This window comes from Homalodisca vitripennis, chromosome 1, assembly GCF_021130785.1.
Source record: "Homalodisca vitripennis isolate AUS2020 chromosome 1, UT_GWSS_2.1, whole genome shotgun sequence".
In the NCBI taxonomy this organism is placed as follows: Eukaryota; Metazoa; Arthropoda; class Insecta; order Hemiptera; family Cicadellidae; genus Homalodisca; species Homalodisca vitripennis.
In genome coordinates this window covers 39,226,171-39,238,327 of record NC_060207.1, presented here as the reverse complement: position 1 = coordinate 39,238,327, position 12,157 = coordinate 39,226,171, and the positions used below count along the sequence as shown (strand labels likewise).

The window sequence follows — 12,157 nt, the reverse complement described above, 5'->3', positions numbered from 1 at the left end:
TCTCATCGATTGATACTTGCTGGTTACATAAATAATAAAAAGGAAATAATCTGTTACAATGGTCAAAAATTGGTTGAAATCTAGCGCAGGCATCATAATTTGGCTCATTGGGTTTTGCAACTTTTGACGTGTCTACCATGTGAAAAAAAGATAACAGATTTTCAAATCGGTCACGTGAAAATACTCGTGTAAACCATGGTGTTTCAGAGCAAGTTTTACTCCAGTACGACTTTAATCGTTGGTTTTTTTTACCAAACCCATGTTAAGAATTGTAGCTATAAATATACGCATTTCTGGGACAGTGACAGGCAACCAGGACCACGGAAACGACTTCTTGGAGAAAGGGTGTCTCCTTTCATCCTGAGAAAAGATTCTGCATATCTGTTTGGTCTCATTGACAAACAATTCAATCAGTCCGGTAGTAAAAAATAAATTAAAAAAAATCAATAGGTTTTATTGCATTTTGTGGTATATGTTTTGGACCAGGAGTTTTCTTGATAGTCAAAATGGTGTTCAATGTTAGGTGGGCTACTCTCAACTACTTCCTCCCAATCACTTTCAATATCATCATCGTCGTCATCAGAACTGCTCAATACTCTCCTATTTCCAGCATTAGGCCCTACTGTCAACATTGTCAGATTCGCTGTCAGATTCATGTGAAGGTATACTCACGGGTAACCTAATATTTTTGGGCGGGGATGGTGTGGGGTTAATAAAAATCTTCAGAGTCATAAAATATATCTTCAAGCTGGAAGTCAGGGTCTTCGTCCGTGTCGTCTACAAAATCAGAACTAGAATGTTCAGATGCACTTTCTGAGTATTGTAACTCACGGTCCAGTTCACTGCTGTGATCAGCTAAGTTAAATTGATCCATATTCACAAAAGAAGTTGAACAAAACACATTTCACTATAAATCTATAAACACTAAGTTTATAACTGATCTGAAACAATCAACTATAGTCAACGCGCGACCGCACTGTGACTGACTGAATGTAAACAAACTAGACGGAATTGGCGCGCTCCCGCCGACTGGCACTACAATAGGCGCTCACGTGCAGCTGTTCTAAAAATAGACATAGTTGTATTGTTTGGCCAAGATAAGTTCCGAAATACTCCATTTCCTGTCTCAGGATGTGCCTCTACAAGGAAAACTAATTTTGTTCATCGTATTTTCGATATTACGTGAGTATTATGCAAACGTAAACCGGCGGGCACATAAAAGTCCGCTCGTCTTCTTCGGTAAAACTAGTGCGGACTATTGAAAGCCCGCATCGTCTTCTTCGGCAAAACTAGTGCGGACTATTAATAGTCCGCTCGTCCTAAAAGGGTTAAGAAGTTCAATCATGTCTTGAATTTGCCAAATGTAAAAAAAATTAGATTCATAAGATTTGTTACTCAGGTTAATAGGATTTTTGACGTTTTCCATAAATATATATTATAAAAATAGAATAGTACGTTTTGGAGATTGAAATATGACTTCTTCCTCAGGTGTCAACAAACCTTAAGATATGAGGTTAAATGAAAACTTGATTAACTTGCACACACTAAACTAAATCCAACCACGGTATATGTTGTGCGCCAAAAAACCAAGCATATACCTGAGTGATGGCACAAAGTACAGACTGGTGAGAATGGACCCAAGTGACGTAACTGCACAGAACCAAAAGTACTACACAACACATGTTGCACACACCTGGGAAGGTGGAAGTATTGGGTAAAATCAATGTCGGCACTTCCTGTAGTATATATTCTTGGATAATATAATTTTGGCTTTATCCCACTTTATTTGATTGTTTCCAGACCAGCTCTCACATTAAGTATCTTTTTGTTTCATTTGTATCATCTATGTATTCCCTTTTAAAAGAACATGCAATACAGTAAACACAGTTTTTGGAGTTCTGTGTGCCATTTTTTTGGTTTCGTTTTTACAAGACTTCCTAAGAATATTTTGTGTTTTAAAAGTGGTTCTAATGTATTTTCTGTCTATTCTTATGAATATTTTGGATAATCCTGGCACATAAAAGATTGTTGTGTACATTTTCTTTATTTTCTGACTAGGATGTTTTTTATTATTTCTTTTGCACTGATTTATGACCGACTGAGGGTATTAATTTTATATATGATCCAATTCAATATATATCATTTCTTCTTTTAATCCACTTTTGTCTGAGCATAAGCTCTTTGCAGTGGCAAACAGAGTGTGCAAATCTTGTTTTGATAGACTTGGACGATTTAGTTAAAAATTTAGAATGCAGCCTACGTGTGTTTTCTTGAGGACATCCCCTATTCCTTATTACACACACATCCAAAGGAGAGAAAAGGGAGTTTGTTTTGGATCTTATGTTAAGTTAAGCAGATGGAGGGAGAAATTCCATTTCAAAGTTTTTAACTTCTTAACAAAGTCTTTGGAATTTTTAATAAATGAGTGAGTTTGTCCTACAAGTGTGCCAGGATATCCAAGAGGACTTTAGATAGTGAATTCCAGGAACTAATTGGCTGAAGATAGCTGGGAAATAGTTAACTAGATTCCAGTCCAGAGTTTTCAGTCATTAATGGGCTACGGAAAAACAATAGTTTCACTTAATACCTTAGATGACCGATTTGTAAATTATTTTGTATTTTTTGCATTTTTGTTTTTGGTAAGATAGTTTTTGTTGTTGTCAGCTTTTCAGGTTTAGAAATTGTCTTTTCATATTGGATTCTCAACATTTTTTTACATCTATTTTGGATGCTCTGAAGGATATTGTTAAAGTCTTTGCTCATAAAATTGATTGTTCTTTTATTTTAACGTCAGTACTAGTTTGGAGGATGTTTTAACCAATGTTGATAAGCAATTCTTTCTTTAAGTAAAGATTTAGGTGTGAAAGAAAAATATTTTGTACTGGCAATCTTGCTATAAGAAGGTGCATTGAGAAAAAGAACCATTAGGCATTAAGTTTTTATTTCTACATTTGTTTATAAAGTCTAATGGTAGGGAAGCTTAGTTAACTTGAAGCGCAAGTTTTCAATTCCATTCATTTTTTTATTGGTTTAAAGTATGTACTAAGAATTAGTCTTATGTTTTAACCTTTCAGTTTTAAGTTTTCGTGTAACCCTATGTCTTAAAGTTTGTTGTCACCTGAGGAAGAAGGTAGATTTGAATCCTTGAATACTAGTGTTCTTTTTTTATAACATATAACAATGGGAAATGTCCGGAATCCTATTTTCCTTTTAAATCATCAGTCATCAGAGAAAGAATTACCCAAGTGTTAGCTAGCATAATGTGTTTGTTAAAATATTCTCACCATGAAGTTATGATACGCTAAATTAATTAATACTTTTACAATTGGTCTTCCGGATGTTCTTAAAGAGGACTTCATTCACACTTTATGTAGTTAGTACTCCAAAAAAGTAGCAACATATTGGATTGTTTTATAGTTTGTGTTAAAACTCTTTTTCAATAAACTTGATAATTCAAGTTTTCACTAAATATTGCAATGAAATAAAAACGATCACATGTCAGCGGTTTTGCGTGGGCTGTAAATTTTGAACCAATGTCATGTCTCAACATGAGTGTACAAAATGTGCCTCGAGTATTCTTCCAGCACACACGTGGCCCACCAAGAGATTGTGCATGTTAATCCAAGCATGAGCCCATTGCAAGCATTTTACAGGCACGGACACCAGTCTAGGCTGCAAAATTTGCAACCCAGAATTTCTTATCAGTTGGTTCTAGAGATTATTCCTGATTAAAGTTAACTATTTATCTTTCAATATTAAATTGTTTTTAAAAACTTAGTTTTTTGTCTGCCCATGTTTATTTTTTTATTAAAGTTTTAATATTTTATGCCAATAATAATTTTATCTTTTAAATATACACTGGATTTGTACAAATAAATTTTAATTAGATCCTTATCTGGTCCAAGATGACATTCGTCTAAAATTTGTATTCAAAATATCAATAAATAACCACTTTGTAAATATTTAACAAAAATAAATGTTATTAGTAAATTTAGTGCATCTGCCAAAGTACACATTGTCAGATTTCTCAAGCTAGCCTTAAGATCAGCAATTAAATTAAATGTTTAAATGCAATAGTGCTAAATAAGGCCACATATCTCTTTGTTTAGATCTTTAATGATAAGAGTACAATGTAATTTGTATCAGCTGAAACAAGGCCGCACTATACACCAGGCCGGAGTCACCCCCTCCACTTAGCGCGCCACGTCATCGCAGTGGCCGGCCGCATCAGCTGAGACAAGCCGCACATAGGCTACTACAAAAACTCTGTTAGAAATAGTGGAATTCTTAACTAAGAACCTAAAATTGTCCTACATCTTACTAGGAAAATTTCAAACAAATAGTTTAGAAGCACGTTTTGGCCAATTTAGGCAAATGAGTGGGGCCTGCTATAAAACTTCAGTAAATCAGGTAATACAATCTGAAAAAATGTTGAAAATATTAAGTCTCATGAAATTATACTCTGCAAAATATTCTGAAATATGTATATAAGATATATTCTCTCAGAACGATGATTTAGAGAAATGTGAAAAAGAAATCGTTAATCCAGTTTTTGACGAGTTTCAAGTAGATCTGAATGAAGTTAAAGTTACAGAGAATGATATGTTAAGTTTAGTAATTGGTGGTTATATCAGCCATATTATTTTAAAGAATATATCATGTAAATCGTGCAAGGAATTGTTAACCCTTGGTTTCTGACTCAAATTGTTCTATCGGTCCTTTACGGAAGGATAATGTTTACTTTAACTTAATTGATAGGGGTGCCTTGAAATACCCCTCTGATTTCATTATTCAGGTTATTGTTATATCTTTTAAAGTTTGTTTATCTGATAGATATGAAAGTAAATTTCTTCTGAGAAATAATCAGAGAGCTATCTTAGAATTTTTGGCCTTAAATGAGAATGAAAAGTGTAACAGTTGTAATGTAGAAAAAGTAGACTTACAGTACAATTCATTTTTTCATTTTGTAATATTCTTTTGAATAATTTATTCCAGACCAGCAACTGATTCAATGAAAAGAAAACAGTCTGAACAGAATTGTAGTGTAAAAACAAAATCTAACAAAAAGAGAAATGTTTCTAAGTTAAGTTCAAACTAAAATGTATAAAACACTAAACAAAATTGAATTTGTAAAATTTTATTCTAACAAGTAATAAGTATTGTTTATGTTTATTTGGTATTTATAATTCTTTGTAATATCAGATGATACCTACATACACTGTTTTACTAATATGTCATTTTTACCTTTGCAACTAATATTGTGACTACCTACTCGAAATAAGCATACTTTTATAAATTAAAATAAGTTTTTGAACTCACTTTTAATCTTCATTTATACCCCAACTTCCAAATATTGAAAAAATTTAATAAGTCTTTTGATAGTTTAAGCCATCAAGTAGATTTATAAACAGCATGAAGTGAAATGTTCTAATTTTAGTACACGTCTTTCAAATCAATTTTATTATTTTTATACATGCCAAAATAAGACAATATTGCCACAGATTTAAAGAGGATGATGTAAGCTTTAATTTGATATAACATATATAATTTTACTCCAGATTTTAAGCTGTCAAATGGCAGGTTGTAAGTTGCGTATTTTGCATTGAATGTAACGGCCGCTCCTAGCCGGTACGGCTGCTACTGTGACGTCACAGCTGGATGGCTCCGGCCTGGTGTATAGTGCGGCCTTGGCTGAAAGCTAGCAGTGTGTCTTGCTTTGTCATTTTTCAGCTGACACAAATTGCATTTTCTCTTAATTCATTTTTATTGCTTACTTCTAACATAATTCATATTACAACAAGGGTTGTTTGTCTACAAATTTATTAGAAAAGTAGCATCATCATTGACGACGAGAAAATTGAATTTGCATCAGCTGATTAAAAATTAAGGTCCAAGAGTCAGATGATTGTAAATTACAAATTAAAGCAATAAGACACAGTAGTAGGTTAATTTAATTTAACTCTGAACAATAATGGATACGATTGTTATTTAATGTATAACAAACATTATGTCTTTTCCTTTTATCAATTTACTGAACTCTGTTTTTTATTCCAGACTCTGTCAGTAGAGTTTGCTCATGTGCCAGATGGGAAGGAAGCTTTAAAAGAATTCATGACATCCAAGGGCTATTCGGCCGTAGCGGAGGTGACACACCCTGACTGGCTGGCCAATGACTTCATTTTCGTAAAGAACAAAAACTAGTATTATATGTGATATAGTCTAGGACATGAACAGATCTGGTGCTAAAGTTTAATTGTTACTGTTTTGCCTCTGCTTAACATAAAGTTTGTACATTTTGTGAAAAATATTTTTATATCTATTATAATATAGGTAGTTATTTGTATTTAACTTGTAGCCTTTAAAAGGGATTCTGTACACCACTAAGATAGAAGCAAGGCGTGAGGGAGATTACTGATGACTTACTAACACTCCTCTATAGTAGAATTACAACTGTTAGTATTTAAATTGTTAATTATTAGCCTGTAAAATGGTAGTAAACAATATTAAGTTATTACTTTATTTATTTGAATATTTAGCAATTGAATTTTGTTGTTACATTCTAAGATGACGAAACTCATTTTAATTAAATTATTTATTTTCTTCCTGAATGAACACTGAATGTTATTAAACAATCTACAATCAGCTGTGAGGAGTTACAAAATGATCTCTAGGAGATTAGTCAAAACATACAGATGCAACCTGTTATTGGTCTTTGTTATTTTATCAGATAATAGTTAATTTGACATCTATTATATGTGATATTTTATGAAATATACATTCTTTCTCTACATTAAATGTGTGATTTGGAGCTATGTCTGGTTGTCATGTTATGAAGGTATATTATCTCGAGGGATATACAATCATTAATAATCGATTATTCCAGAGTAATTAAGAGGATGGTGAACTCTGTTGGTCGTACAAACCATTCCTGAAAACCAATAAACTAAATATTAAAAGGATAACATTTGTGGATAATTGTTACTTGATTAACCCTTTGAGTGCGGGAGCATCGCTATTTGCGATCCTGTGTTATATGCAAGAAATACCAGAATCGCTATTTGCGACTTCTGCAGTAACGCTTATATTTTATATAGTATTTATCTAAATTGGCTCAATGACTATACATACGCATTCTAAAAGCTTCAACGTAACTTTTGATGAAGGTTTTGTCGAATTTTGGGTAGATTCTGATTTTTACGGCAGTTGTAAAGAGAGCGCGTCCTTGTCGAGTTTAGAATCGACAGCAACACAGACGAGCCGTCACATGTTTTGATTCCCACTTCTCCTACTACGTATACTTCTTGTGACACCTTTTAAACTAGCAATTTGTACAAAAATTGATATAAGTACCCCAACAAACCTGCAACCAGTTGATCCGCATAACTTTTGATCCCCAACACAGTTCATCCCTCTCCGGATAATGGGGGTTTGACTTAAATAGAAATAAATAAATGTAAAAAAATCATTATAATGTTTACAAATCCAAAAGTGCAAAGCAGTAAAAGTTCAAAACTTTTGGTCTCAGCATTTTTGTAGATAAATTAACTTATTTCACTAGAGTTACAAATCAATGCTATAACACAATATTAGACTGTTATCAGTAATCTCCATTACATCATCTTTAAAGCACCGTGTGTGGCGCACTCTGAAGGAACAGTCTTGTATAAAGAGAGGGTTTTGATTCTACTAGTTGTAAGTGTGCAATGTTTTTAAATGGGCAGTATAATGGTGAGGGTCGGCAATCTCAAATGCTCTCAAAACTGATCTTTTAGTATTCCTCAGAAAGTGTTAAGAGGAAATAAGTGTTGAAAATTTCAAGAGTATTAGGGACTGTATCCTTAACCCTTAAAGCGCTGTAACTGTATATGTCTGTCTAAGTGTTGTTAGGACAGAAATTACTTTTGCCCAAGTTTTTTAATGGTAGTTCTAAATTAAGTACACTAATGTGAGCAGGGGGTATGTCTTGGTAGTCTAGAAATGTGCTGCATATCAGGTGACAACCTGTAGGTATTAGTTGGCAATACCTTTTGGTACCTGATATTTGGTACAAAAACTTTGTTTATTTTGATAAACTCTGTAAGTCACCTTTGAAGTAGATGCAAAACACTTGTCAAGTCTGTTTTCCTACTGTTTGAAGCATTCAGTTTTCTTGAAGTCTTCAGTATTGAAATTGTCAGTGACCTTTGCAAAGCTATTTTAACCATCTCCTCAATCAAAACGTCCCCTTTTAGTGTCTATTAATTTTTATAAACATAAAAATATTCCATGGGACTAGGTCTAGTAAATACAGAGGACCGAAAAAAATGACAAACCATCCCCTTAGGCCAAAAATTATGAATTACTGGTAGGGGGATGTTTTTATAATGAAGGAATCAGTCACTTGCTTGTCAAAAATCCTAGTATGTACTCAGCACATCCCCTTTCAGATGTCATAAAACTTTCAAATAAAAGTTCTAGCCAGAGGAAACAAATCCAGATTTTCATTGATTTTTGTGTGGTTTTTTTCAACACTTTTATTGTTTCAAGATGTTGAAAGACATCCAAAACGAGCATTGTTTCCAAAACTCATCTTACCATGTTTAAAAAGTACAAACCATAAGAAAACTTGTGTGTGGCTCATAAAATTCTCTTTAAAAGCCTGCAGCAACAATTTGTAGGTTTCTGTTATTAATTTTTCAAGTAGAAAACGAAATTTCAAACTCACTTATTTGTTTTCTATTTTCCATGACGACTTTGCAGGTGGAACAGAATTTGTAAGAGAAACACAAGACTTTGTTCAAACGTAACCATTATACCATCTGCACAGCTGTTTCGTCAAGGTACTTAACCCACCTGGTAGGCCCTACTACATCCTCTCTACCACATCTACAAAAGGCAGTGTGCACACAGTTCGTTTTTTGGCTCCCCTTGTTTTTAAAAACTCTTTTTCATTTAAAAACTATTGAGGAATTAATTAAATTTTAAATAATAATCTAAAGTTAGATTGCCAGCAACTATTTGGCACTTTAAGGGTTAAGTTTCTTAATTGGAAGATGTAAAAGTCTTTTATTTTATGCTACCAGTGAATTAATTAGTTTCCAGTTTGATAGAAAATAGAATTTAGTCCTTGTGATAACATTTTGTTAGCTTATAATTTCATGATACTAATTCTTAAGCTTTGAGGTATAATGACTCCAGAAATGGTTCTGATTTTAGAAGTTATTTGGGTAATTCCTTTGTAAGAATTATGTACATTCAAAGAATTAATATTGGTGAAACTTCGAAGTATGTTAAGCTCTTGAATATGTTGTAAATCTGGAGTTTAATGTTTTAATATTATTATTTTCGTAAACTGTTTATTTTGTTGTCATAATATTACATTTATTATTTATTTAAAAGATCCTAATTTTAACCCCACAGTTAATTTATTTTATGTGTATAAAATAAGAGGCCTTTTGTTATTCATTGTAAAACTGTTTAATGAACTCAAGAACCAGAAATTAGAAGGTGATTTAGAAGAGTACAAATATTAAATGTTTGACCATTATGTCCTATTCTTGTGATCACATTTTATGTTCTATAACAATAGGTGGTATTGAGATATTGTTATTTGAATATTTATTTTTTACATAGTGAAAATATATGAGTGAAGTTGACTTTTCTTCTGTTAGTTTTGATGATCTATCAATCAGTTATACCAGATAGTGTTTGAATTATTACTCACTTATTCATTGACATCGAGACGTAAAGATATTGAATCCATTAATGTGAACAGTAAAAAGCCATCAACTGCAACTTCTAACAGTAAAGACATGAGCCCTTTGCAAGACGTTCATTGTCATTTGTTTGTGAAGCATAACAAATGAGTTATTTTTGTCTTTAATGACAAGAGCATAACAATGCCAATGACAGGTTTTATGTCCACAATTGTAGGATTACCCGAAACATAGGTATTCTGTTTTATACCTCATTGTTCATACCTAATAGGAAAAAACCTCAAAACAAAACAAAAATTGGTGCCTATTGTTTTTGTTTCCTTAACCCTTGTAGTGTCAGTAATTTTGTTTTAAATGGCAGCTGTTCCGTTTGGGGTTTCTAAAAACCATAAAAAGTTATTACCAATATTTAGTAAATATATTGTTAATATGTTATAAACATATTTTTTTCTTAGGTTAATTTTGTATAATAATAAGGCAAAATTATTTGGATATGTGTTAGACGTAAAATATTTAATTTTATGTAGGTTTTGTAAAAAGTATTTTACAGAAAATATGTGGGATCATGATAGAAATAAGTCTTTCAGTGTTGAAAATCTAGGATAGCTAAATACTGCTAAATACTATGTAATTTTTGAAAAGATATAGGTGTTTAGCAGTATATGAAAATAAACTGAGTCTTTGGCTAAAAAATTGAAAACACAAAATCTAAAAACAGACAGTAGGTCTTCACTACAAATACATGTTTCATATTTTCAATGTAAGATACCGCATTATTATAAAATAATAAAATACAACACTAACCAATTATCAGAAAACACATGCAAGTACTAAGCATCATCGTGTAAGCACACATTGCATTAGACTGCTACCGGCTAAGTTCAAAATAAATTCAATCTTATAAACAGCTAATTCAGTCATTTGTACATTTTGTGTATTACAAAAAATTTATCAGTGACATATCAAGACTTGATGTTTTCAATGGTGCCCCAATCACGTTGTTATAATTTTTAATACTATAACAAATGAAATAGTGGTGACATGTCCAGGAATTACATACTGCCATTCATAAATAATCAGTCTGTTGGAGTTGTGTGAGGGATATCTGCCATTATTAAGGTTTAAAGAAACATAACTGCCTTATTCGAAATTCAATACAGTAATATTTTCAAAGTTTTGTCCAAAGTGTTGTCTGGAACTATCAGTCTATACAAAAACAAACATGTTATTAGAAAAACCATGCAAAGTAATACAAGTCAAGATTTTAACAATAAAGTCTTGACTTGACATTACAAAATGTGCAAAGTCTCTCTACAAGCCATGAATGATGTAGTACAATGACTCCGTTTCAGGTCTAAAAGACATTAAAAAATGTGCAAAGTCTCTCTACAAGCCATGAATGATGTAGTACAATGACTCCTTTTCAGGTGTTAACATAAATTCAAATGTTTCATATCTAAAAGACATTAAAAAATGTGCAAAGTCTCTCTACAAGCCATGAATGATGTAGTACAATGACTCAGTTTCAGGTGTTGACATAAATTCAAATGTTTCATATCTAAAACTGTTATAGTCCTAATACTCTCACTAGATGGGACAAGAGAAATTCTAATGCGTTTTGTCGATAGATTTCAATAACCTCAGGCTGAAACTGAGACACTTTGGTGTACATTGTCGTTAAGCTCAACTTTATCAAGTTCAGTGAAATCCTATCTGATCCCAAATAACACTTTAAGTATTGTTCCTGTGTTTGTTGTCAACCCCAATCTTCTCTTACAGTGTAAATAATTGTGTCACATAATTACCGTATGTATCTATAGCACAATTTCTGTTAATATGTTATACCTACAAGTTATAACAATCTAAAATAATATTCTTTCTGAGTAATAAAAACTTTTTAAATGTTGAATACCAAATAGTAAAATGGCTTTTTGTTTGTAAATATTAGCTAATGTATAACTGAAATTCATTTGTATGAAAGCTGTAAATAAATTAAAATACTATTGTATTATTAGCAAATGCTGTGATCACATTTAGTTTAGTTTCATGAAATATATCTGAAAACAGTGAAATAAATCATGATTAGATTCTTTAGAAACTATAGATGGGTTGTTTCAAATCTAAAAACTAAGAGGGAACATATTCCAAACCTATGTAACTGTTAAATACATTTCATACTTGTGTTGCCTGGGTGCCACTAGAGCAGGCCGCAAGAAAACGGTTCAATGGTGGTTGCTGCTTCTGGATCCCTCCTGTACAGCCTGTGCCAAATACCATTGCCAGTTTTATGTGTATGAAAAATTACTGACCTGTCCAAAAACCTATTACAATAAACAAACTTAATGAGTTGTTACCATAAACAAATATACTTACGTTTTAGTGTAATCACGTTTTTTCAAACAGCATGTAAATCAAGCAGACAGTATATGACCATATCCATGTCACAGCAGAAAGAGCTGGTG

General features: G+C 32.3%; 1 protein-coding gene across 2 annotated transcripts in view; it reads left to right on the top strand.

The window, feature by feature from the left end:
• Positions 1-9,635, top strand: part of LOC124360085 — a 54,336-nt gene extending 44,701 nt beyond the window's left edge. For both annotated transcript variants that reach the window (XM_046813387.1, XM_046813378.1), the window contains one exon: positions 6,055-9,635. In XM_046813387.1, the coding sequence (XP_046669343.1) occupies positions 6,055-6,201 (147 nt within the window). In that variant the 3' untranslated portion in view covers positions 6,202-9,635. The remainder of the gene's footprint in view (positions 1-6,054) is intronic.
• Positions 9,636-12,157: the final 2,522 nt, after the last annotated feature.